We start from the raw sequence: 25,926 nt of genomic DNA on the forward strand, positions 1-25,926 counted from the left end.
GCCCCCTTCAGATTGCCAGGGGATGTTTGGGCAGCTTCGTGTCCCCTTTCTGTCCCCAACCCCACCTGCGCAGGGTGATGCTGGCTCTGCTGGTGCTTCACCCAGGGTACAAAGGGAACCGAGATGTCCTTGAAGCCACCCGAGACCATTTCTCTCCTATTTTCCAGGTCCAACGACGGTGGCCAAGCCCCAGCCAGCGGCGATGCCGCAGTTGCCTCGTGTCCCTCCTCGGCGCTCCGGCTGCCGCGTGCCGGGTTAGCCAAGAGCCAGGGAGGCGATGAAGACATCGCGGATGCCAGGCCGGGCCGTGGGCGGGTGGCTGCCCCCGCTCTTTGTGCTGGCAGCGGCGTGACGCAAGCGGCTGGAAGCGGCGTGTTGCAACGGGGCAGGAAACGCGCGCCGCGCTGGGAGGGCTGCGCGCCGGGGCTTGTGCGCGCGGTCGTGGGGCAGAGCAGTGTGGGGACACCGGCGGGCACCCGGCCCTGCTCCCGACAGCTTGGACCCACGGGGGCTGGGAACCAGCTCTGAGCCTTCGTTGTGCCCGTGGCCAATGGCAAAATGCTCTCTGTGGGGTTGGGGCTGCCCAGCATCCCCATCCCGGTACCCTCTGGTGCTGCTCTCCATCCCCTATGCTGGTGGTGGAGGATAACTGGGATAACTGGGATAAGCAATATTGGGGTTTCTGGGGTAAAGGAGGGTCACTTTGTTCCCAAACTGGGTGACAAATGCTGGGAGGAGTGTGGTGGGGGGGGCATGGGGCAATGACCTGCCTACGCTCTTCTGCTTTTGGGAGGATGCAGGGGCAGGAGGAGAGGGCTTGTCCCTGGAGAGGGACATCCAGGTCCTGTGGCTGCTTTTGGGGGGATCTGGGGGTCTTGGCCACCTCTGGGCCCAGGGCTGGTGGAGCTGCAGTTGATGCTGGTGTTGCCCCCCCCTTGTCTGTGGGGAGGAAAAGGGGGGAAAACAGCCAGGAGGCGCCGTGCCTGGCTCCGTCGGGCAGGTGCAAAGGGGGCTCCAGCTCCTGGCACCCACGGCACGGGCACCCCCGGCCCCATGCAGGACCTGCTCTGCAGCTGGGGTGTCGGGGCTGGCTGGAGGAGCCCGGTTTGCAGGCACTGCCGCCGGAGGGGAGCAGGATTAGCGCCTGTCCGCGGGCAGAGATGCGCCCAGCCTTTATATAATCCACGAATATGTAATCTTCTTTCTTTTTTTTTTTTTTTTCCCTAAATTAAAAAAAAAAAAAAAGGGCCAGCTCATGACATGCTTCTCACTCCAGGCAACGCCGCTCGGTTTCCTCCTCTCCCAACCCGCCCGCCGCCTCCTTGCTCTTGCTGGCAGCCTACCCCTAATAAAACGCAGTGTCTCCAGCGTGTCTGCCCGCCTGCCGGCTGTGGGTCGGGTTTGCACGCAGCCTCCAACCCCAACCCCAACCCCAAGCGCTCGGGGACCAGGGGCTGGCAGCTCCCCTTAACCCTTCGCAGCCAGCCTGGACGCGCAGACGCCCGTTTGGGGACACCCGAGGTCCCTCTGCAGCCATGGCTGGAGGGGACAAGGTGGGGACGAGGTGATGGGGATGAGTTGGGGACCTCGCGGGTGCAGCCCGCTCGGAGAAGTCCCCGCTGGTGCAAGGTGCGGGGACAGCCCCTGCGTGTCCTCGATCATTTCAAGGGGGACGTGGGGACTGCTGTGGGTGCGCTGGAAGCTGGCTGCATCCCGGCCGTGCCCGCGGTGCAGAGGGACCAGACCAAGGGGGCTGGGTGGGGGCTTTGGGGGACCCCATCCATGGCCACCGGGGACCAGGGCAGGCGCACGGAGGCTCAAGGGGCTGGTGGTGCCGGCACGGCACCGGGCACGGCTGTCCCACAGCAGCACGGCAGCGGGCAGAGGTCCCCGCCAGCCCCTGCTCACGCAGTGACCCCAAAGGGGACTCCGGGACAGGCCACCTGCCCTCCCAGTTTGCACGGCTCAGAGCCTACTGGCTCCCAGTAAGCACAGTGGAAGGGAAGCGGCGCGGCTCCGCGGCATTTTGGAGGCGGCTCTGCAGAGCAGGAATACAATTTTTTTTTTCCCAAAAAAAGTTCTCTTCCCACAAAGAGGTGGTCAGGGGGAGCCAGAAGTGGACATTCCCGTCACCTTGCCACTGTCACGCCAGGTCCCCAGCCGTCCCCAGCTGTCCCCAGAACAGGGGACGCGGGGCTGAACGCGAAATTCCCTATCCCAGAAAACTCCTCTGCGGCCGGGGTGCTCCCCGCTCGCTGGCAAACCTACCCCCAAAATAGCGTTGGGACAGCCTTAAAATTCAAAGTACTTTTATTAACATTCGCAGATCAGCTCCTGTTTGCTAAGAAAGCAGCAAAGGGGGCTCGGAGGAAGCCCCTGTCCTCAGAGGGAGCAATCACCAGCCAGGTTGGTCTTAAAAAAAACGCAAACAAACAAACAAACAAAAAAAAAAACAGAACGAAACAGCTTGGTTTTGATCAACTTTATACAAACGAACCTTATGTACACTCTCTTTTTTCCCCCATACACCCCTATTTATATAAGGCAACATAAATAAGATCCTCGGGACTGTACAACACATATGAACACTTCTTAAAACTGCACTTTCTGCTTTTAAAAAAATAGCATCACTCTCTTAAAAAATAGTAAAGAGTTTTTTTGTTTTTTTTGTTTTTTTAAATGTGTTGTCGACTTATTTAAAAAATAGGCATTCTGCTTCGCCGTTAGCTTAAAAGACAGATGGAGGCATTGTTAGAAAACAGACACTAGCACAATTTTCTCTTTAAAAAATAACTTAAGCCATTCCTGAACAGTTTAAATATTAAAATATTCCCCCCCCCCATTTTTATTTTTATTTTTTTTAATTTTTAAATAACCACCTCGTTGTCTGAGCATTGTCCCGGGTGATCCCCGTGAAGCTGCCGTGGCTCCGCAGCCCCGGCCGGGCTGGGGGTGCCGGCTGGCACCCATGGGACACCCACGGTCCCGCAGACCGGTGCCGGTCCCCGCTCGGCGCTGGATTTTGGGTGCTGCGAAGGCGAAACGCGTCCCGTGCCTCGACTCCGACGGGCACCCCCCAGCCGTCTCGCCTCCTCCTCCTCCTCGCCATGGCTTTGGTCCCCGTGTTTCCATCCCAAGCGGGGCTCCGGGTGCTCCTCGGGAACCCCGGCACAGAGCAGTCGCCCCCAGTGCGGCTCGCCCAGGGGGGGGCACCATGGCCGGTGGGGAAAAACGCGGCTCCCAGGGGGCCGTTGCTGTCGGGGGGTGATGGAAAAAGAAAAACGCACGAGAAGGATTTGCCCCCTTTTCCTCGCTTTCCCTTGGCGTGGAGCTAACGAGTTTAACCCTTTGCGGTCCTGTTGTTCCTGAGATGAGAGTATAGGATATATAAGTGTATATATAGGGGTGTGTGTACATGTGTGTCCTGGAAACGCTTTCTTTTTTTTAAAAAAAAAAAAAAAGGAAGAAAAAAAAAAAAGTGGGGGGAAAAAAAAGGAAGGAAAAGGAGTCCTGCCACTGTCTCTTGTTCCCTTTCCCGCGCCGCACTCTTAGTAGACTGCGCCGGGGTTGGGGGGCGGCCCCGGGGAGGTGTGATGCATCGTGGCGGCCGGCGGCGGCTGGTGGGGTAAGTGGGGTCCGCTGAGGGTCTGCGGGTGGTACCAGGGGTTGTGCTCCTCCAGGAAGCCGGGCGAAGAGCTGTAGGGGAGCGGCTGCGGGAGCGGGGTCCGGCCCGGCGCGCTGCCGTGCGAGTTACTGTCCCAGACGGCCGGGGAAGGGGGAGAGTTGCAGGCCATGGAGTCGCTGTTGTTGGGGCTGTGCTCCAGCGGCACCTCGCCGTTCTTGTAGAGCTTCTTGAACTTGGAGCGGCGGTTCTGGAACCAGATCTTCACCTGGCAGGGAGGGACAGGGGTGAGTGCCCCGCGTCGGCTTGCAGTGGGGTTGCGGGAAGGCACCCCGGGGTTTGGGGGGGGGGTGGTGTTGTGGGGAACCCGGACACGCGGCACATCGTGGGAAGCCACCTGTGGTAGGGGGGCCGTGGGGAGCCACCTGTGATATGGGTGCTACAGGGACACCGGACACGCCGTGGGAAGCCACCTGTGATACGGGTGTCACGGAGATCCCAGACACAATATGGGAAGCCACCTGTGATACGGGTGCTATGGGGACCCCGGACATACTATGGGAAGCCACCTGTGATACGAGTGCTATGGGGACCCCGGACATACTATGGGAAGCCACCTGTGATACGAGTGCTATGGGGACCCCAGACACCCCACGGGAAGCCACCTATGCTGTGGGTGTCACAGGGACCCCAGACACACCGTGCACCATAGGACGTCACCGATGACAAGGGTATTACGGAGAGCCCACACCACGCACCATAGACAAAGCCACCTTTGGTGCGGGTGTCATGGGGACCCCGGACACCCCATGGGAAGCCACCTATGGTGCAGGTGTCGTGGGGACCCTGGACACTCGGTGCACGGTGGCAAGCCACCCGGGACGTGGGCGTCGCGGGCCGCCCGTCACGCCATGCATCACGGGACACCGGCCCGGCACGTCGCGCGTCGGGAGCGTCCCCAGCGCTGGGTGAGGCCGCGGCGCTGGGCGCCCTTGGCCCCCGGGGAAGGGGTGGGGGGGGCGGTGGTTGTCACCCAAACAGGATGTCCCTCTGGGAGCGGGTGACGCGCTCCGTCAGCCCTTTGCCGAGTGTCCCCGATTGCTTCATCGCCCAAGGGAGGAGGAGGAAGGCCGCGCTGGGGAGCGCCGCGCCAAGGGCGGCACAAGGGCGCCGGCGCCGGCCCGCAGGCAGGGAGGGCACCGGGACGGGGACGGGACGGGACACGGGAAGGGGTGGCCGTGCTGCGGTGGCGGCGGTGGCAGCCTGTCACGCCAGCAAGGACAGCGGGTAGGGGTTGTGCCTGCGCCTGACAAGCCTCAAAAGCGAGGGTTTGGCCCCAAAGCTGGGAGGCAGAGTGGGGAAGGAGAAGCACCTCTTGCCCGTCCCTTCTTGTTGGGTGTAAACAAAACTGGCAGCCCCCGGACAGCGCCTTTGGGTGCTCCCGTCCCCAATTCCAGTCTCCCACAGGAGCTGGGAGCTGGGGTGCCAGGAGGACAGACAGAAGGGGAGCTGTGGAAAGCCCAGGCAGGAGGAGCAGGGGCTGGCAGGGGCTGGACCCGGCTGGATTTGGGGCGAATGAGCCAGGATGTGGGGTCCTGAGCACCCCATCCGCAGCACCCAACTCAAGCACCCAAGTGCCCTGTCCTGAGTGTCCCATCCCGAGCACCCCATCCTGCCCGGGATTTCACATCCTGGGAAGCCGGGTGCTGACCCAGGACACTTCCAAGGACCGGGGCAGGATTCGGCCCCTCCTGGGTGACTGGGCAGAGCAGGGTCTGAGCTGGGGCTGGCTGCGGAGCCAGGGGATAAACCCTGAAACTGCGGATAGGGGCATGGCCGGGATCCGTCCCCTCTCTCCGCTCTTTCCCTCCTTTCCGCCGTCCCCTCGGCACCACGGATCTGCTCCCTGCGGGGAAACCCAGCAGCGGGGATCCCTGCACCCTGCAAAGGGGGAGCACCCATCCCTGGGGTCCCCCAGACCCCCCCATCTCTCGCCACATCCCAAAGGGACAGCTTCATCCAGAGCCGCACCGAACCCACACCGACTCGGGGGTTGCAAAAAGGGGGGGGGGGGGTACAACTCCGTCTCCCCCTCCCGCCTCTCCCCTCTGGCTGTGGCTGGGATTTTTGGGGGGGGGCTCAGCCCTTACCTGGGTCTGGGTGAGCCCCAGCTGGGCGGCCAGCTCGGCGCGCTCGGGCAGCGCCAGGTACTGGGCTTTCTGGAAGCGGCGTTGCAGAGCCGCCAGCTGGTAGCTGGAGTAGATGGTGCGGGGCTTGCGGATCTTCTTGGGTTTCCCGTTGACTATCCGCACCTCGGGCTCCGGCTCCTCCTTCACCGACACTGGGCACAGAGCGCAGAGGTGAGGACGGGGCTGGAGAAAGGGTCCCAGTGCAGCCCCCCCATCCCCTCCCCAACCCGGGGTCGCCCCGCTCTGCAGCACCGGAGGGGGCTGAGCCCCATCCCCAAAACCTCCCCATGTCCTCCGGTGGGAACAACGCACCGGGAACCCCTGGCGCAGCCCCGCGGCTGCTCCGTCCCCAACTTATGAACACTTTATTTTTATTTTTTTAGTAGTGGGGGGGGGCACAACCTCGCCAAACTCCCGAGCAGGGGGGAAGGATACGACCCCCATTTCCCGGGCATCCTACCTGCATCCTGAGCTGGGAGCTGCTGGTCCCTGAAGTGGCCGTACTGGCGGTAGGAAGGGCTGTAGGAGTAGTCGGATTTGGGCGAGTAGGTGCCGGCGGCCCCGATGCCGTTGAGGTTGAACTGGTGGTAGGGGTAGTGGCCGACGGGCTGGCTGTAGGACTGGCCCGGGTAGTAGTCGTGCTGGCCGGTGTAGTAGCCCAGGTCGGTGACGGAGGACTCGGGCAAAGTGGGGGAGTCCTTGGAGGCGGCATGGCAGCTCAGCGAGCCCGACAGGTCGGTGAGGATGCTGGAGAGCTTCTTGTCGAAGGAGCCGCTCATCGCTGGAGCGGGGGGGCTGCCCGCCCGGCTGGGGACCCCCGGCTGCCCGCGCGTCAGGCCTGGCGTGCCCAGAGCCGGCTCCCTCCGCACGGCTTCTGGCGAGGAGCAAGCGAGCGACTGTGCCCAAACCTCCAGCCCCGGCCGCCTGCTTAAAGCCTTTAATTATGGAGCAGGGCAGGGTGGGTGCGCATTCCTATTGGCTCCAGAAATATTGCCTGGGAGGCAAAACAGGCTCCTGCCTCCTGGTTTTTTTTTTTTTTTCCCTTCTCTTTCTTTTTTTTTTTTTTTTTTTTCCCCTCTCTCAAGAAACAACAAAGAGTGGGTGAAAGAGGGAGAAGGAATAAATAAAGATCGCAGGCTCCCGGCTGCAGGAGCAGGGGAGGAAGGGGGGAGGCGGGCAGGGCCCCCAGGGCAGCGGGCGGTGCAGGGGCGGGGGGGATTTGCAAGGGGGTCGTGGTCCTGGGGGTGCTTGGAGCTAAGGGGGGGTTGGGCAGGGAGTGGGGGGCATCTTGCTGGGGGACACGGTGTAGGAAGGCTTGGGGTTAGGGAGTAGGATGGATTCGTGTTTGGGGCTGGGGGGCTGCAGGGTTAGGTGCCAGGAGGGCGAGACCTCCTCCCCAGCTCCCACCTTCCCCCAGCAGCTCCCAGTGTCTCCCAGTACAGCCCCCTCCCCAGGGCACAGCCCCCCGGACCCCAAAACTTGCTCTCCACCCCCTGCCTCTCCTGCACCAGGGGGACCTCGGTGCCAAGCCCCCATCCCAGAGCTGCCCACCCGCGGGCTCCGCGTCCCCCCTTCCAGTCCCACTCAGTGTCCTGACCCCCCCGCTGCCCTAAAAGCCCCCCCGCAGCGTCACCCAGCCCAGGCCCCCCAGGCGAGGCCCTGCCACCCTTGTCCACCCACAGGGCTACCCCCAGCCCCCCGAGCCCCCCAGCAGGAAGGGGAATAGAGGGGGGATGGGATTGGGGGGGCTTTTATTTTGGTGGGGGGGTCTCTACCTCTCCTGGCAGGTTCTTGACCCTAAGAAAAGGGGCTGGGGGGGGGGGACAGATTCTTATGCCTGGCTGGGGCTTTTGTGTTGTTAAATGAAATATTTGCCACCCCAAAACCCCCCCGGGGGCCCCCCCCAACAGGCACTGCCCCCCCCCCCCCAGCCCCTGGGTGCCCCCCCCCAGCAGCCGCGCAGCGCGGTCCAATGGCGCCACCAGGCGGCCGCCGCGGGCACTGCGCGGTCCCGGGGCCGCGGGTTCGAGTCCCGGCCCCGCCGCCACCGAGTCGGGCACGGGGGGGCGGGGGAGAATGAGAAAATTGGTGAAATTATAGAAATTGGGAACGGGACGGGACGGAATAATTGGGATGGGATGGGATGGGATGGGATGGGATGGGATGGGATGGGATGGGATGGGATGGGATGGGATGGGATGGGATGGGGTGGGCATAGAAGTAGAATTCATAGAATAAAATAGAATTTGAAAAGAAAAACAGAATAGGATTTGAAAATAATTAGAATTTAGAATAGAATAGAATAGAAGAATAGAATAGAATAGAATAGAATAGAATAGAATAGAATAGAATAGAATAGAATAGAATAGAATAGAATAGAATAGAATAGAATAGAATAGAATAGAATAGAATAGAAGTGATGTGATGTGATGTGGTGTAGAAGTGATGTAGAAGTGATGCAGAAGTGATGTAGAATAGAAGTAAAACAGTAGAACAGAAGTAAAGCGGAGAAGAATAGACTAGAAATAGCACAAACTAGAGTACAACAGGAGCAGGGATCAGCTCCGGGGGGAAGCAGCCGGCCGTGATGGGAAGCACAAGCGTGACCCCGAAGCTGTGTCTGGAGGCACGGGCTCACCTCCCCGCATGGGAACTGTAATTTGAGATTGAGGAATTAATTCCGAGGGGACAGAAATGTCTGGGACAAGCCCGGCCCTGCCGTCTGTCCTGCTCAGAGCTGCGTGAGGGCCTCCCTGGGGAGGTTCCCAAGGTCCCGGGGGAGCCGCTGGGACATCCCCAGGTCCCCAGCCCGGCTGTCCCACCAGCCGGCCGGTCACCGGGCCTGGTTTCTGCCCCGAAATGGGTCCTGAGGCAGGAAAAGCCGGTCGGAGACCTGCTCGGAGAGCTGCACGCCGAGCGGCGAAGGCAGCTCGGGAGCACGGTGCAAACAGGGAGCAGGTCTGTTCAGTCCCGAACCAGTTTGGGACTGGGAGACACTGGTGCCTGCGGCTGCCGAAGGCTGCTCGGCCAGGCTGGCTCCTGCCGAAGCCCCAGATTGGGGAGCTCGTGGATAGCACGGGGGGGGGGGGTGGGGGGGGTGGAGGGGGGGTTCCAGTTTGGGTGCCCAGACCTGGCAGAAGTGGGTGGCTTAATTGGAAGCGGCTTACAAGTGGCTTAATTGGGGCACCGGGGGTCTCTGCAAAAATGGGTGCATGGGGGGGGGGGGGCACACACCAGTCAGGGCTGGCCTCGGAGCCAAACCCCCCCCCCCATATTGTCCCCTGTACCCCCCACAAGCTAGGGAGGGTCCCCAAGGTGCCCCGACTGAAACGACCCCGCCCCCCCCCCCGAGCCCAGCGGTGCCGCCGGGGGTCCCCTGGTGTCCCCCCCCTCCTGTCCCAGCGGCGGGGCCGGGGAGCGGCGGGGGGGGGGGCGCCAGAGCGGGCCGACCCGCGCTGCCCCCACCCCAGCGGCATCCTTGGTCGGACGGCTCCATCTAGCGGCGTTTTGGGTGCTCACACCCCCCTTTGGGTGCTGACACCCCCCTTTGGGTGCTGACACCCCCCTTTGGGTGCTCACACCCCCCTTTGGGTGCTGACACCCCCCCCTTGGGTGCTGACACCCCTCTTTGGGTGCTGACACCCCTCTTTGGGTGCTCACACCCCTCTTTGGGTGCTCACACCCCCCTTTGGGTGCTGACACCCCCCTTTGGGTGCTGACACCCCTCTTTGGGTGCTCACACCCCCCTTTGGGTGCTGACACCCCCCCCTTGTGTACTGACACCCCCCCTTTGGGTGCTCACAGCCCCCTTTGGTTGCTCACACCCCCCTTTGGGTTCTGACACCACCCCCTTTGGGTGCTGACACCCCCCCGAGACTCAACACCCTCCTCAGGGGCCATAATACCTTCCCTGGGGGATAATATCCCCCCCCCCAGGTGTAAGCATCCCCCCTTTGGGTGCCAGCACCCTCCCCTGGGTGCTCACACCTCCCTTTGGGTGCAAACAGCCCTCCTTCGGGTCCGCCGCACCCCAAAATGACCCAAAGGCAGGGACCGGGGACGAGGGACAGGGGACAGGGGAGGGGGGACAGGGGGTGGGGGACACGGTGCCAGGTCCCGGAGCTGGCAGGGCAGTGCCGCGGTGCCAGCCGGTCCCCGGTGCCGCCACGCTTTCCGGTGACACCGGGGAGCGGGTGACAAGAGGGGCACGGGGCGTAGGGGGGGGACGGGACGGGGACAGGACATCCTGCGCCCCGTTCCCGGCCGAAGGGACGGGTTTCCTGGCACGGGTGGGAGCGGCGCCAGGGCCCCCCCCCCGCCCCGGTGACCTCGGCCTGCTCGGGGACACCAGGAGGGGACACGGCCACCGCCGGCACCTCGCCTCGCCGGGGTGACGCCACGGCCGCCCCGTGGAGGCTCAGGCTTGACCTCCTGCCCTCGGCTTGGTGGGGGGGGGGGGGGGGTTGTTGTCCGTCCGTCCTGTCTGGTCTGTCCGTCTGTCCGGCCCGTGTCCGTCCATCCCGAGCACACGACGCCCCCGGGAAGGGCTCGGGGTGGGGTGAGGGGGGGGTGTTGAGCAATTCCCAGGCAGGAATTTGGCCTCCGTCGGCACAAACAGGCCTCGAGGCCCAAGGCGGCCTCCGCTCCTGTCCTCCTCGGGGCTGGGGGGGGACAAGACTGGGCCGCTTCCCCTCCGCCCCCCCCTCAAGACCCCCGCATCGAGGCTGCGGGAGCGGGGAAGGTCCCTTGGGTGCCCCCCCACCTCCCCCCCCCCCCAGCCGGTGCCGCAGCCCCCATGGGTGGGAGGCTCCCAGGAGCCGGTACCGGGCAGGGAGCCCGCGGGAGGGGAGCCGGCACCGGGCACGGAGCCGGCACATTCCCGGCGTTCCTGGGCAGCCGGGAGCCGCCGTGGGAGGCCCGGGATTTTGTCGCCCCCCCACACCCCCCCCCCAAAGCCCCTCGGACCTCCCAGCGGAGGCAGAGCCCCAACCCCTCCTGCCTCAGTTTCCCCCCACCCCTGCAGCCGCGGCAGAGCAGCAGCAGGACCCTGCGGGGGGGGGGGGGGGGGGGGGACACGGACCCCCACCCCATAATTTACTGCTGCTCCTGCCCTGTGGCCAGGCTGGGGATTTAGGGGGGGTCCCCACTCCAGGGGGGTCCCAGCGTTGGTGGTCCTGGCCCTGCCCAGAGGGAGCTTATCCTGGGGGGGGGGGGTGCGGGTCCCATCCCGGGCAGGTCCCGACTTGGAGGGCTCAGCCTGGGGAGCCTCATCCCGGGGGGGGGAGGGGGAGGGGGTCCCATGGGGGCCACCCCGCGTGGGTGGGCACGGGGGGTGTGTGTGTGGGGGGGGGTGCACCCAGCCCTGCCTCTTTGTGCCGCGCGTGCCCGAGTGTGCAAGTCCCTGCGTGTGCACGCGTGCAAAGCTGCAGGGCACAGGTGTGCACGGGGCTGCAGCGTGCGCACGCAGTTGTGTGATTGCACCAGGGGGTGCGCCGAGGCGTGTGCAGGAGCGTGTGTGCATGCACAGGCATGTGCCGTGCAGAGGCGTGTGGTTGCACAAGCGCGTGCATGCGCATGTTGCGGGGGCGTGTGCGTGCACAGGTGTGTGATTGCAGGGGTGTGTGCGCACATCGAGCTGTGGGCTTGAGCGGGCGTGTGCGCACGTCGGTGTGTCATTACGTGGGCTGTGCACACGCAAGTGGGTGCTTGCACAAGCATGTGCACACCCAGGTGTGTGCTTGTATGGGTGGGTGCTTGCACAGGTACGTGCGTGTATGGCTGGCTGCTTGCACAGGTGTGTGCTTGTATGGCTGGCTGCTTGCACACGTGTGTGAGTATCCAGGCGCATGCCAGCGTGGCTGGCTGCTTGCACACCCAAGTGCATGCTGGTACAGCCGTGTGCTTGCACACGTGTGTGCACGCCCAGGTGCATTCTGCTATGGCTGAGTGCTTGCACACGTGTGTGCACACCCATTTGCATTCTGGTATGGCTGGCTGCTTGCACACACGTGTGCATACCCAGGCGCATGCTGGTATAGGTGGTCACTTGCACACGCGTGTGCACGCCCAGGTGCATTCTGGTACGGCTGGCTGCTTGCACACGTGTGCACACCCAGGTGCATGCCGGTACAGCTGCCCCTTGCACTCCCGTGTGCACACCCAGGTGCGCGCCCTCCTCCCCGCCCCCCCCCCCCCGCCGCTCCCCGCCCCGTGCCCGCGCGCCCCACCCTCGCGCATGCGCCGCCCGCCCCCTCCCTCCGCAGGTGCCGGGAGGAGGAGGAGGGGTGGGGGGCGTGCGGGGGCGTGCGGCCCCTTTAAGGGGAGTGCCCGGAAGGGCGCGCGCGCGCGCCCCTCCTGGCCACGCCCTCGCCCCGCCCCGCCCCGCCGCGCCCGCAGCGCACCGGCACCGGCGCGTCCCGGGAGCGGGGGGTCGGGGTCCGGGGGGTCCGGGTTCGAGTCCCGGGGCCGGTTCCTGGCGGGGTGGGGGGGGCGCGGCCGGCCATGGCGCGGCACCCCGGGGTGCTGGGGGTGCTGGTGCTGGGCGCCCTGCTCCGCGCCGCCGCCTTCAACCTCGACACCGCCTTCCCGGTGCTCAAGGAGGGCGCCGCCCGCAGCGGCTTCTTCGGCTTCTCCGTGGCGCTGCACCGGCAGAGCGAGCGGCAGGAGCGGTACCTGTGCGTGGGGGGGGGGCGGCACGGTGCTGGGGGGGGGATAGGGGAGGGGGTGCCCTGGGGGTGGGGGAGGGTGGGGGGGGTCCTGGGGTGCACCTGGGGGAGGTCCTGAGGGGGTCCTGGGGGGCCCCTTGGGGGGGGGGGGGGCGTTGGGGGGGTCCTAGGTGCTAAGGGGGGGTGGGGAGGGTGAGTGGTGTGCAGAGATTTTGGGGTCCTGGGGTGGTTTGGGGGGGGATTTGGGGTGTCTGGAGGAGGGTTCAGGTGTGTTATGGGGGCACAGCCTTGAGATCAGGGTAAGGGGGGGGGGGGCTTATCCCTCCCCTGTGGCTCCGTGCCCCTTTGTTAGGGTGGGGATGTCCCGGTCCCCCCCGGAGCAGCAGCACCCTGGTGCTGAGCACCTGGGGTGGCCACGTCCCAGCAGCCCGGTGCCACGGGGCAGGGACTGTCCCCTCCCCAGCCCTACCTGCGGCCCCCTCCCTGACCCCCCCCATCCCATACGGAGCAACGCCGGGTCCCATCCCACTGCGGGAACCCGCGGGCTGCAATTCCCTCAGCTCAGCCCCCAGCAACCCCCCTTTTTCCAGTGCTCCCCAAACAAACCCTACGTCTGTCCCCGAACAAACCCTAAATCCATCCCCAAACCCCCAGACCCTGTCCCCAGATCCCTCCTGCTGGCAGCTACCTTGCTGCAGGCGCCCGGGGCAGGCAGCCAGCACGGGCTGGGTTTTCTTCGCCTGGGGGCACCCATGGGGTAACACCCAGGGGCTCCCTGTGCCCGTTTTATTTTTTTTTTTTGGGGGGGGGGACACCGGTGGCAGACCAGCTGCGGTGCGTGCTCCGCATACCACGGATGCATTTCGGCCACTCACCCGCCGTGGGATGGCTCCGTCGCTGTCCCGGGGGAGCGGGGCAGGGGTGCAGGAGCTGGTGGTCCTTGGGGGGGTCCCCAATGGTGAGGTGGGGGGGGACGTGGGGGCAGAGTGGCCCGTGCGGTGATGGTGACTGTCACTTTGTCCCCAACGGGGTCCCTTGTATGGGGTCTGGAGCCCGGTTTTGTGGTCCCCCTGAGATTTGGGGTGTGAAATCCTGGGGGGCTTTGCAGCCCTGGGGGGGCTTTGCCACCACCTTGGGAGCGAGGAGGGGGCTGCGGGATGCCGAGCCCGACTCCGCTTCCCCGCGGTGTTCACGTGCGGGCGGCTGGGGCGAGTGCGGGCAGGTTTTGGGGAGGAACCTGCGTCTTGAGCGAAATACCCGAATCCTGAGAGCCGCCCCCAGCCCTGCTCCTGCTCAGGGGGGTGCCGCCTGCCCCCCCCCCCCCACTCCCCGTCTTGCACCCAGCAGGATCCAACCTTTGCTTGGTGCGGATGTGGTGGGACCGGGGCAGGCGTTGCCGCCGCTCCCTGCCTTCGTGCAGCCCGGTGACAGCCACCGGCTTCCTCCCGGGGTGTCTGCGGTCGGGGCTGCAGCCCTGCCGGGGGGGGTGGGGGGGACACCCCGTCCCCAGCCCCCCGGTGCCGGTTATCACCGGGGCGTTGGTGCCTCGGCCGTGCCCTTTGCTTGCCGCCGGCTCCAAAGTGCAGGTGCGTGCAGGGTGGGGACAGGAAGGGGACGCTTCCTGCCCCGCTCCTCCCTGCCACGGGGCTCCCGGAGAGGCTTCGGGGTGCTCCGCCGCCCGTCCTCACCCCGCTGCCATCGTCCCCTTCAGCAGACCCCCTGCGGAGCTGGGTTGTCCCTGGGGGACCTTTCCCGGCGGGGTGGTGGCGGGCAGGACCCGGCGTCCCCGTGCCCACGGAGGTGGCTGGGACGTGGTTTTGTTTTTTTTTTTTTCCCTTTCCCGGCCCCGCAGCCCCGCCGAGGTTTGTTTGCTCGCTCCTCCTGGGGCCAGGTGAACGAAGGCTGGCTGGAAGCGGCGGCGTTATCGGAGAGCACACGGCTCCTTCGGGCCCCGAGGGCTGAGCCCGGCCGCTCCCACGGGCGCTGGGATCCGGCTCGCGGTTCCTGAGCAATGCAGGGAAACCGAGGCACGGAGGCGGGGGGGGGAGATGCAGCAGCGCCTACATCTGCCCACCCCCGTGCCTCAGTTTCCCCCCTGGGGGAGCAGGGGATGGGGGCAGAGCCACGAGCAGCGGCTCCCAGCTGGGAGCAGGGTGAATTCTTCACTTTTCCTCCTTTTCCCCCCCCTCCAACCCCAAAACCTCCCTTCGGGGACTTCTGCTAATTCAGGAAATGTGCTCGCGTGTCTTTCCTTTCCTTGCCAGAACCAAGCTCAACCCCCCCACACACTCCCCATCAACCCCCCCCCACCAGCCGGGGCCTGTCGGGAGCTGCCGGGGCGCTGGGGGCTGCGGCGCCTTGGCAGGGGCCGGAGCCGTCCTGGCTCCCGGGGATGCTGCTGGAGCCGCCGCTGCCCCCCCCTCGCCCGCCTCCTCTGCGCCGCCTGCATCAGCGGATTTGGCTGACCAGGGCTGTCTGGGGGGGGCACAGGGGGATTGTAAAAGCCCCCCCCCCCCCTTCCTGATGCTAATGTAACGGCACTGGAGGCGGGTATTGGGGTGGGGGGGGGGGATTTGGGGCTGGCCCGGAGTAGCTAGTCTTTGGGGGGGGGCTATAGCGGGTTATATAGCGTCTATCTGGCTTTGGGGGGGGGTCAAGGGGGAGCTGAGCTCTTTGGGGCCCAGCTGAGCTCGTAGCTTGCCCCATCTCCCCCCGCTGCAGCCCCCACACCACTCCTATTCCCCCCCCCCCAGCGTGTTGGTGCTGTTGTGTGGGGTCCAAAGGGCCCCCCCCCCTTCATTTACCAGGGCGGATTAGGAGGGGGCACGGCCTCCCGCATTCCTGCCTCCCTTCCCAGCCTCCCCCCTTGCTGCTCTTTGGCCATCCCCGAGCTTGCTCCGTCGGCTGGAAAGGACGAGCACGAGGCCTTGGCTGAGCCCCGTCCCGGCCCCCGCCTGGGCTGGGACCCCCCCCCCCCCCTTTTTGCTTGGACTGCTGCCACAACCAGTCCCGTGCCCCCCCCCCTCCTCTGGGGGGGGCTCCAAAGCCCTCAGCATCCTAAGAGCCCCCCCCCAGCTCTGAGCATTTCCCTGGCGGGTGGGCGGCTGCAGGGGAGCCTGGGCTGGAGGCAGGGGGCTGGCGCTTTGCCCCCCCCCCCCCGGGGGGGTGTCAGCGGCACCCCCAGGAGGGGCACGGTGCTGGCAGGAGCCTCCTGGGCTCCCTGAGTCACAGCCCTGAGTCACTTCCTTGGAGGTGAGCGGAGAGCGGCGGTGCCCTCTTGTCGTGCCCCCCCCCTTCCCAAAATAAGGGGGTGGGCAGGAATTGGGGCGCCGAGCTCCTTTGCGCCACCCGGGACAAAACGCCGCTGCACCCGCTGGGTCCCCAGGGGACGCGGGCATCCCGGGGGGGGGCTGACCCCCGGCTCCGTTTCCATCCCTTTTTGGGGGGTTCTCCTGCGGCTGAGCAGCTTTTCACCCCCCCCCCCCCCCTTTATCCCCCTCCCCTCGCAGCATCCCGCTGGCTCGGTGCCCGTCCCGGCGTGCCGGGGCTGGGGCTGCCTGGGGCCCCGCATTCCTCCTGCGCCTGGGCTTTGAGTCAGCGAGCGCTGCCCGGACGCGCCCGCGCTGCCGGCACCCTGCCGCGGTGCCAGCCTGGGGCCACGCTCCTCTATGTGTGTGTCCCCCCCCCAGAAAAAAATTAAAAAAGTAAAAATCCCCGCAGCAGCTGCTCGGGACGGCCACGGGATGGTGGGGATGCTGAGGACGGGCCAGCTCGGTGCACGAATGCCCCCGTGGGACAGCCGGGATGCGCCGGCTACCTGGGCACCGCCGTCCCCCCATGCGTGTCCCCCCCCCACCCTCCCCGGGCTCGGGGACGCCGTTTCCTGCCCTGGCACCCGCGGCCGTGCCTCCTCCTCGCCATTGTCCTCGGGACTTCCCGGCGGAAAGGCCTGGCCTTTCCGCAGCCCCCGCGTCCTCCCGTTGTCCCCGAAGCCCCCCTGGTACCCCCGCGCCCCCCCCACCTGGGCACCGTGGGGTTTGGGTGGGTTTTGGGGGCTGCTTGGGCTGGGGGGCGCAGCATGGAGGGGTGCTTCAGGTGGGTGCTGGGGGCCATTTTATTCTGCATTTTTATTAAACACGCATTCACCCTGGCACGCCGGTGTGCCCCCCCCCCGTGTGGCACCGCAGTGACTCAGTGACCCGCGGGGGCCTGAGTCACCCCAAAAGCGCGCCCCGGGACCCCCGCATGGGGTGGGACGAGCCCAGGCTCATGCAAGCAGGGCTGGGCTTGGGGGGCAGGGGGGTCGTGTGTGCTGGTGTGTGTCCCCCCCCCCCAGCTCTATCCCCCCTCCCCGGCCGGGGCCGTGTTTATCGCAGCATTCCTGGGCTGGCACGGCTCGGGGGGGGGCGGCGAGGCTGTCGGATGGGACGCAGCTGCGGTGCCGCGGCCCCGGCGGCTCAAAGGTTGGCCGGGGAGGGCTGCGGCTGTTTACCCGCGTGGGGCCCCCGCTTGGCTTCCCCGGCACGGGCAGGGGGCTGCCTGCCAGGCTGGGGGGGGGGGCGCAGGCTGTTCCCCCATATGCTGGGGGGGGCTCGGATTGGAGTATGGGGGTGCAAGGAGGGTGTCCTGCGTTCCTGCGTCCCTTTGCTTCCCGTGCCCTTTGGGGTCTTCGGTGCGCCCTGCTCAATTTGGGGTGTGCTGGGTGTGATGCCCCCCCCGGTTATCACCGCCAGCCCCCCCAGCCCCTGCTCTGCCCCCCAGGTTGCTGGTCGGGGCGCCCCAAGATGAGGACCCGCAGAACGGCACGAGGACGGGCGCCGTCTACGCCTGCCCCCTCTCCGCCTCCACCAGCGACTGCCAGAGGCTCGACATCGAGCTGAAGAGTGCGTGAGCGCCCCGAGCACCCCAAAACCACCCCGTGGCACCCCCACCAGCCTCCCCTGCCTCGGGGGGGGGGGGGGTTCCCCCCCCTTCTCACGCTGCGTCTTCCTCGGCCAGGTGAGCCGGACAAGTACATCATCGAGGACATGTGGCTGGGGGTGACGGTGGCCAGCCAGCGGCAGCCAGCGGGGAGGGTGCTGGTGAGTGCGCGCCCACCCCATTCCTCCCCCCCCCCCCCCCGGCATGTGCACCCCATTTTCCTGCACACACGAACCCAGTTCCCACCCCCCACCCCGTAGTGGGAAACGGGGGTACGGCTGTGGGATGGTTTTGGGGTGAGTGGGGGGGGGGGCAAGAGCTGGGAGCCCTCGGGAGCTGGTGGGGTGCTGGGGTGCCCTGTGCCTGGGTGGGTGTATCGGGGTGCATCGGGACCATGGGGGGTGGCCTGTGTGGGGCTGGGACTACAGCTCCCAGCATGCAGTGCAGAAGAGGGGGGGCTTGGGGGCAGGCTGCTTCTGTGGCAGTGCATGCTGGGAGTTGTAGTATATGTTGGGGGGGTGATTCCTGCATCCCAAACCGTGTCCCCCCCCCGCTGGCACAGGAGAGGCTGCAGAGCCCCACTGCAGGGGCTCCCCATCACCTCCCCCCTGTCACCTCCCCGCTGTCCCCCTGGCTTGGGTGACAGCACGCAGACCCCTGTCCCCCTGGGGTGCGCCAGGCTGATGCTCTCCCCAGGGCGGGGGGCAGCAGCTGGGTGCGTGTCCCCCTTCCCCCCCCCCCAATCCTGCTGCGATGGCGCACCAGAAGCAGGGCGCTGTCCATATATACGGCCCTATATCAAGGCAGGGCCTCATTTTTCGGGGTGTCCCGGCAGGCTTGCGCCCACCGCTACACCAGGGTGCTGTGGTCGGGCAGCGAGGACCAGCGGCGCATGGTGGGCCGGTGCTACGTGCGGGGCAACGACCTGCGCCTCAACCTGAGCGACGAGTGGCAGACGTACCACAACGAGATGTGCAACTCCAACGTGGACGCCGAGGAGACCGGCATGTGCCAGATGGGCACCAGCGCCGGCTTCACCTCCAACATCATTTATTTCGGGGCGCCCGGCGCCTACAACTGGCAAGGTGCGTGTGGGGCTGGGGGCGTGCCAGGACCTCCTGCTTCCCCGGGACCGCATTCCCACGTGGCATCCCTGCACGGGGGAGCACGGACACGTGTGTCTGAGCGTGCGCGCGCTCGTTGCACAAAAGTGCACGCACGTGTGCACTAAGCCGCACGTGTTTGCATGCTTGTGCAACGTGCATCGTGTGTGCATGCCTCTGCAGTGCTGCACGGAAGCATCTCTGCGTGCATTTGCACGCGTATGGCCATGCACATGCTTGCTTGTGGGTGTGCAAGGGGAGCGGGTGCCCCCTGATACCCCCCCCCCCCCGTTGCAGGTACCAACTACATGCTGAAGCGGGAGACATGGGACCTGCACGACTTCTCCTACCCCAACGAGAAGAACGGCAACACCTACATAGGTGGGGGGGCAGCGCGGTGCAGGGCGCCCCCCGGTTCCTTCTGGGGCTGGAGAGGGTTTGGGGCCTGGAGGAGGGGGGAATTGTGGAGGTTCCTAAAGCACTGTGGGGTTTAGGGGGGCTTGGAGACCCCAGGGATGGCGTGAGGGGGCTGGAGGGCGTCATGGGCGGGGGGGGGGCATGGAGCGTGGGGTTTGGGATTTTGGGGACATGCCGCGGGCTCACGGCGGGGGGCTTGGCCGCAGGGTACACGGCAGAGGTGGGCAGCGGCGTGCTGCAGGAGGACGCGGTGACGGTGGTGGCGGGTGCCCCCCGGTACCAGCACACGGGCGCCGTGTACCTGCTGAGCACCAGCCCCCAGAACACCCTGGAGAAGAGCAGCGTGCTCCGCGGCCACCAGGTCGGCTCCTACTTCGGCAGCGCCGTGGCCCTGGCAGACCTCAATAACGATGGGTGAGACCTTGGGGGGGGGGTTGGTTTGGGGTCTGTCTTGGGGCAGCCCCCAAGGCTCGGAGGCATTTCTGTGGCTCACAGCATGGGGGGGATGCTGCTTTGGGCTCGGGGGGTCTTCCCGCCTGCTTTGGGGTCTTTTTGGGGAGAGTCATCTTTCTGGGGCTTCTGAACTCTTTTAGAGGGAGCACCCCTTCCCCTGGGGGGGGGTGTTGGGGTATGGGGGGGGGTGTTGGGGTATGGGGGGGGGGGACACCGGCCCGTGTCACAGTCCCCTTGTCCCCGCAGGTGGCAGGACCTGGTGGTGGGAGCCCCCTACTACTTCCAGCGGAAGCAGGAGGTGGGGGGAGCCGTCTACGTGTACATGAACGAGGTGGGGGGCTTCCAGCCCGACCCCAGCCTGGTGCTCACCGGCCCCAGCTACTCCGCCTTCGGCTTCGCCATCGCCAGCATCGGGGACATCAACCAGGACGGCTTCCAGGGTGAGGGGACGGGGGGGCCACCGGGCTGGGGGGGCAGTGGGGTCGCTTATTGGGGGCGTGCAGGGGTCCTCTGGTAAGGGGAGATCCCCCTTCGGGGGGGGGTCAGGGAGGTTGGGGGTGAGCAGAAGGGGATGGGGGGCACCTTGTTTTTTTTGGGGGGGGAGGGGAGCTTCTGGAGGGGCTGGGTGGGAATTGGGCATGGGGGGGGGGATTAAAGAGGGGAGCTTGGATGTGTCAAGGCGCTTTGTGGCAGCCCCTACCCCACGTCGGTGGGGCTGACCCCCCTCTGCCACCCACAGACATCGCCGTGGGGGCTCCGTTCGAGGGGGCGGGCAAGGTCTACATCTACCACAGCAGCGCAGGAGGGCTGCTGGCCAAACCCAGCCAGGTACGGACCCCCCGCCCCGCCCCCCCAAAAATGGAAGGGGGCTCAGGGCTGCCTCTGAGCATCCTGTCCTCCAGCCTGGGACGCAGGGGCCCGAACCCCAAATCCGTGGGGTTGATGGGGTGCCGGTGCCCCCCCCCTTCCCCAGGTGGTCAGCGGCTCGGACCTGGGCCCCGCCAGCATGCAGACCTTCGGGTACTCGCTCAGCGGGGGCCTGGACGTGGACGGCAACTCCTACCCCGACCTCCTGGTGGGCAGCTTGGCGGAGAGGGTGGCCCTGCTCAGGTAGGGGCGCGGGGACCGGGGGCAGCAGCGCATCTCCGGGGACAGCGGGACGGGTACGGGAGCGACCGGGTTGGGATGCTCAGGCAGCCCCCTGCCTCCACCCCCAGGGCTCGCCCCGTGCTCAACATCCTGGACAAAACCTTCACCGTCACCCCCAGCAAGGTGGATCCCGCCCGCTGCACGCCCAGCTCCTGGTGAGCCCCGGCACGGCGGGCACCGGGGCCGCGGCACGGTGCCGGGGGCTCCGCTCACCCACCCCTTATCCCCCCCCCACCGCAGCATCACGGTGACCGTCTGCTTCGCCTACAACCAGAGCGCTGGCAACCCCAAGTACAACGAGAAGATCAGTGAGTGCACGTGGGGGCGCGCGGGGGGCACGCGCGTTTGTGCAAGGGTGCGTGCGGAAAGGGTGCCCGGAGGGGAACGTGCGTGCAGGGGGGTGTGCACGCGTGTTTTGGGGAGGCGTTTTGGGTGTGTTTTGCACGCACTAAAACACGTGTGCTGATACGTGGGGGGGTGTGCGCGTGCTGTGCATGCACCCGGGGGTTGTGCTGGAGGCATTGTGTGTGTGTGCAATGGGGCACGCGAGCGTGCGGCACCCACGGCTCTGCTCCCCTCGCAGCCCTGGAGTACGTCCTGGAGGCGGACAAGGAGCGGCACCCCCCCAGGGTGAGGTTTTTGGGGACGCACTCGGCCACCTACCGCGGTGTCTTCCCCATGCCCGAGACCCGCTGCGAATCCAAGGAACTCCTGCTGCTGGTGAGCGTGCACGTACACACGCGTGTGCATGGCAGTGCGCCGCAAGCTGCTCTGCGCGCATTGCTGGAGCCAGGGGACGAGGAGCGGACGGGATGAGGGACGCTGGGGTGGGGAAGGGAGGAGAGGTGGAAATGTTGGCGGCTGTGGGGTCTCACGAGCAGGCTGTGCCCGCGCCTGGCGGGGCTTTGCTGCGATTGCTGCCCCCCCCCCACAGGAGAACATCCGGGACAAGCTGCACCCCATCGTGCTCTCCATGAACTACTCGCTGGTGGAGAAGCCCAGGAGCTTCCAGCTGGGTCCCCACTCCCTCGACGCCTTCCCCGTCCTCAACCGGGACCAGTCCCACGAGAACGAGACCAAGGTGGGCTGCCCGCGCCCACCGGGCTGCGGGGACGGGAGGGGGCACGGGGCGTGACGTGTGGGGACGTCCCTGCCCCTCAGATCGAGTTCCAGAAGGAGTGCGGCTCCGACAACAAGTGCTACAGCAACCTGCAGATGCAGAGCGGCTTCGTCAACGAGCAGAATCAGTTCCTGCCCAGGTGAACACCGGGGTCCCCGGCACCTCTCCTGCCCACGCCGAGCCACCTCTTGGCCGCGGCGTCCCCGTCCTGGACCGTGCCGGGTTCCCCGTCCCACCTGGGGTGTTTTTTTTTGGGGGGGGGGGTTGGTGGCTCCCCCTGTGCCGAGCGGGTCCGGTCTCTGCGCAGGCTGAACGGCACGCAGGTGCTGCAGTACAGCCGGGACCTGCGCAAGCTCCACCTGGGCGTGAACATCACCAACGTGCCCAGCACCGACTCCAACGGCGAGGACGCCCACGAAGCCCAGCTCAACGTCACCGTGCCCCCCAACCTGCTCTTCTCCTCCGTCCGCCCGGTACGGGGGCGTCCTCCCATCCCTGGGGAGGGGGGAGGCTCAAGGGTCTGGGGTTGGGGGGGGGTCCCGAGCCCTTTCTCATGTTCTCTTCCTCCGCAGAGTGGTGCCTGCACCTCCGTGGAGGAGACGGTGCTGTGCGAGCTGGGCAACCCCTTCAAGAAGAACCAGAGGGTGAGCGTGTCTGTCCCCCCTGTCCCCCCCCCCCTAAAAACCCCTCCGAGCCTGGGCCGGGGTCTCGGGAGGGTCCTGCCCAGCTGCTCCACGGCCCCGGGTGTTGCAGGTGGAGCTGTTCATCACCTTCGAGGTCAACAGCATGGCGCTGGACACGCGGGAGGTGCTGATCTGGCTCGACCTGTCCACGTGAGCGTCCCTGGGGCGGGGGGGAAATGGTGCTGGGAGAGATTGGGGGGGGGGGGGGGCTTCTCCTGCGCTTGGTGGAAACGCACCCGTGGCACCGGTGTCGTGGCATCGCATCCATCAGCGCTGCTGCTCCGGGCAGGGTTTGGGGGGGAGCACCTTGATGCAGCGGAGGGGGGGGTGCTCCTTGGGCAGGATGGGGAACCCCAAAGCTGGGCACTTGGCAGGGGGGGGGTCCCCACACCGCTGACCCCGGCGCGGTGTCGGCAGGCAGAGCACCCAGGACGACCTGCAGCCCGTGCCGGCCAAGCTGCTGGTGGATTACAGCATCCAGTCCTCGCTGACCGTGTGAGCGCAGCCCCCCCGTTGTCCCCCCCCACCCCGCCCCATCCCGGCCGTGCCCCGGGGCGCTCCCTCACACCCCCGTGTGTGTCCCCCCCCCGTGTCCCCAGAGCCCCCTCGCACGCCCAGTCGCACTTCAGCGGGGTGGTGGTGGGCGAGTCGGCCATGCGCAGCGAGCAGGACGTGGGCAGCGCCCTCGCCTTCGACTTCCAGGTGAGTTTTGGAGGGGGGGGGACACACATTTTGGGGGGGGGGGTTGGCTGGGACAGCTCCGTCCCCCGGTGCCACCCGCACTCCCCGCAGGTGTCCACCAAGGGCGAGGCGCTGGGCGCCCTGGGCACCATCCTGCTGGGCTTCGAGTGGCCCTACGAGGTCCCCAACGGGAAGTGGCTCCTGTACCCCACCGAGATCCTCATGGACGGCAACGGCACCTGCCGGCCCCCCGGGGGGGTCGTCAACCCCCTCAACCTCACGGTGAGTGGCCTCGTGCTGCCGCTCGGCCCCTCGCCCGGCTGGAGACGCCTGGGGGGGGCGGGCTCTGATGTGGGGGGGTCATGGGGTTTTTTGGTTCCTCTCCAGCTGCTGGACGACAGGACCCCGACGCGGCAGAGACGGGAGCTGGGGGCGGCCGAGCCCGCGGAGCCCCCCTCACGCTGGCCACCGCCAAGAAGGCCAAGTCGGAGGTGCTGCTGGTGAGCGGGGGCTGCGGGCGCAGAGGAAGGGGGGGGGCGTGCTCTGGATGCAGCCTGGTGTGCACATGCGGTGACCCTAAACCGTGTGTGCACGTGTGGTGACCCCAAAATGCGCGCGTGTGCACGCGGTGACCCCAAACTGTGCATGCGGTGACCCCAAACTGCGCGTGTGTGCCTGCGGTGACCCCAAACTGTGCACGTGTGGTGACCCCAAACTGCACATGTGGTGACCCCAAACTGCACATGTGCACGTGTGGTGACCCCAAACTGCGTGTGTGTGCATGCAGTGACCCCAAACTGTGCATGCGGTGACCCCAAACTGCACATGTGCGCGTGTGGTGACCCCAAACTGCACATGTGGTGACCCCAAACTGCATGTGTGCGCGTGCGGTGACCCCAAACTGCACGTGTGCGCGTGCGGTGACCCCAAACTGCGCGTGCAGAGCGTGCACCCCGCTGTAGTCACGCACACCTGGCACGTACCAGATTGGGGTCTCTGGCGCTGCGCGCCCCGCTGAGCGCCCCTCTCCCCCTCCCAGAGCTGCTCCCAGGGCACCGCTCGCTGCGTCTGGTTCGAGTGCCCCCTCCTCGACACCCAGCGCCCTACCACCTTCCGTGTCCGTGCCCGGGTGTGGAACAGCACCTTCATCGAGGTCAGTGCGGGCGGCGGGGCCGGGCTGCCCCCCCCTTCACCCCCCCAGCACCGAGTCCTCGGGGTCTCAGCCCCTGGCACCGTCCCCTGCCCCAATCCCCCCCCCCCCCTCCGTGCGCCCCCAGGATTACAGCAACTTTGACCGGGTGAAAGTGGACGGCACGGCCACGCTCTTCCTCCGCACCCACGTCCCCACCATCAGCATGAGGAACCACACGGTGCGGGTGAGTCCTCGCCGGGGATGGGCTGGGGAAGGGAGGGGAGGGGGGGGGGGAACTGGGAGCACTGGGAGCTTCCCCCCACCCCAACCGAGGCTCTCGGGGGCTCTCCCAGTTCTCCGTGGACGTCGACTCGGAGCTGACGGAGGAGCAGCCGGCCGAGATCGCGCTGTGGCTGGTGCTGGTGGCCGTGGCGGCCGGGCTGCTGCTGCTGGGGCTGATCATCGTGCTGCTGTGGAAGGTGAGGGGGGGGCGCCCGGGACACCCCCGCTCCCCTCCCTCCATGAGGAGGAGGGGGGGGGGGTGTGCAGGAGCCGTGCATTGACCCCGTGGCTTCGTCTCGTGGCTCTCCACCACGGGACGCTCGCGGGACGGACCCGTGCGAGCTTCTCCTGGTGCCGAATATTTGGGGAGCCGAAATCGCCCGGTGCCGCGGCACCTCCTCGTCCTTTTGTTGGGGGGGGGGGGGGGGGGGGCTACCTGGGTGTGTGTGTCCCCCCCCCCCCGGGTCTGCAGGTCCCCCGGGTCCCCTGAGCCGTGTCGCCTCCTCCCCGCAGTGCGGTTTCTTCCGTCGGGCCAGCACGCGGGCCATGTACGAAGCCAAGGGCCAGAAGGCGGAGATGCGGATCCCAGCCGTCTGAAACGGAGCGGCTGACGGATGACTACTAGCGGGGGGGGGGGGGAGCCACCCCGCTGCCCCCCCCCCCCCAGCACCCGCGCCACCCGCCCGGTAATGCCCCCGCGCCCCCGGGGTGGCTGCGGCCGTCCTCCTCTTCCTCCTCTTCTTCCTCTTCTCCAGCCTCTCCGCTCCTCCCTACAGGGCGCAGGGGGGGCTCTGAGGGTGGGGGGGCTCCCTGCAGCCCCTCCGGACCTGCCCCCCCCCCCCAGCCCCGGAGGCTGGGGGCTCTGCTCTGCGCTGCCTCCGCAGCCTCTCTCCGCCGTCTCCGCTCCCTCTTCCAGCCCCACGCTGACCCCCTTTCCCCCCCCCCCAATCCCCCCAATTTTATTTAATTTTTTTTTTTTTATTTTATTCCCCGCCCCCCCCCCCCCCCCCAGTGCGACTTCTTCCGCGGACTCGCTACTACCGGGTGATGCCCAAGTACCACGCGGTGAGGATCCGGCAGGAGCAGCGCTGCCGCCCCCCCGGCCTCCTGGCCCCCCCCGGCACCGCCGCAAGAAACACTGGGTGACGAACTGGCAGGAGCCAGACAAGTACTACTGACCCCCCCCTTCCCTGCGCCCCCCCATATCCCCCCCCCCCCAAGTCCCCCGGGGAGCACCAGGACTTCTTGGGTTTACTTTGCACAAGCCCCTCGCTCCCTGCCCGCCTCCCGGCGCTGGCTTTGCACGCTCACCTTGCACGCTTGGAGGGGGGGGGGGGCAATGCCCCCCTCGGCGAAACCCCCCCCCCCCCCCCACTGCGTCCTCACCCCACTGAGTGCCTTCTGCCGCTGGGGCCCTGTGCAGACACTCCTCCTCCTCCCCCGTGGGTCCCCCAGGTGGGGGCACGTCCTTGCACGCCGGGACACACTTGCCCCCCCCCCCCCTCCCCCA

The 25,926-nt window shown here is 66.7% G+C and overlaps 2 protein-coding genes across 2 annotated transcripts; one reads left to right on the plus strand and one right to left on the minus strand.

Moving 5' to 3' along the window:
• Positions 1-2,467: 2,467 nt before the first annotated feature.
• Positions 2,468-6,791, minus strand: DLX3 (distal-less homeobox 3). Its single transcript, XM_083809353.1, has 3 exons — positions 6,272-6,791; positions 5,773-5,963; positions 2,468-3,890 (listed from the first exon to the last, which is right to left on the minus strand). Exons 1-3 carry the CDS (start codon positions 6,588-6,590, stop codon positions 3,549-3,551), a joined length of 852 nt encoding a protein of 283 aa, XP_083665479.1. The 5' UTR covers positions 6,591-6,791; the 3' UTR covers positions 2,468-3,548.
• A 5,384-nt stretch (positions 6,792-12,175) lies between these two features.
• On the plus strand, positions 12,176-25,041 carry ITGA3 (integrin subunit alpha 3; the record flags this gene model as incomplete). The annotated part of the gene is given in 27 exon segments (XM_083809527.1): positions 12,176-12,485; positions 17,238-17,359; positions 17,475-17,557; positions 18,232-18,481; positions 18,797-18,880; positions 19,123-19,330; positions 19,616-19,809; positions 20,109-20,197; positions 20,343-20,479; positions 20,587-20,673; positions 20,759-20,826; positions 21,102-21,238; positions 21,453-21,599; positions 21,680-21,777; positions 21,946-22,111; positions 22,211-22,282; positions 22,392-22,471; positions 22,739-22,816; positions 22,921-23,023; positions 23,114-23,284; positions 23,390-23,456; positions 23,459-23,502; positions 24,042-24,155; positions 24,280-24,378; positions 24,488-24,613; positions 24,930-25,001; positions 25,003-25,041. Coding segments are annotated over 27 exon segments (3,108 nt in total). The 5' UTR covers positions 12,176-12,312.
• Positions 25,042-25,926: the final 885 nt, after the last annotated feature.

Source organism: Anser anser (assembly GCF_964211835.1).
Source record: "Anser anser genome assembly, chromosome: 23".
NCBI classification, from domain to species: Eukaryota; Metazoa; Chordata; class Aves; order Anseriformes; family Anatidae; genus Anser; species Anser anser.

Coding starts and splice junctions, on each gene's coding strand:
- DLX3 (XM_083809353.1), bottom strand. CDS start 6,590: ATGAGCGGCTCCTTCGACAAGAAGCTCTCCAGCATCCTCACCGACCTG. Junction 5,964..6,271: donor GCTCCCAGCTCAGGATGCAG/GTAGGATGCCCG, acceptor CTCTGTGCCCAG/TGTCGGTGAAGGAGGAGCCG. Junction 3,891..5,772: donor TGGGGCTCACCCAGACCCAG/GTAAGGGCTGAG, acceptor CCTCCCTGCCAG/GTGAAGATCTGGTTCCAGAA.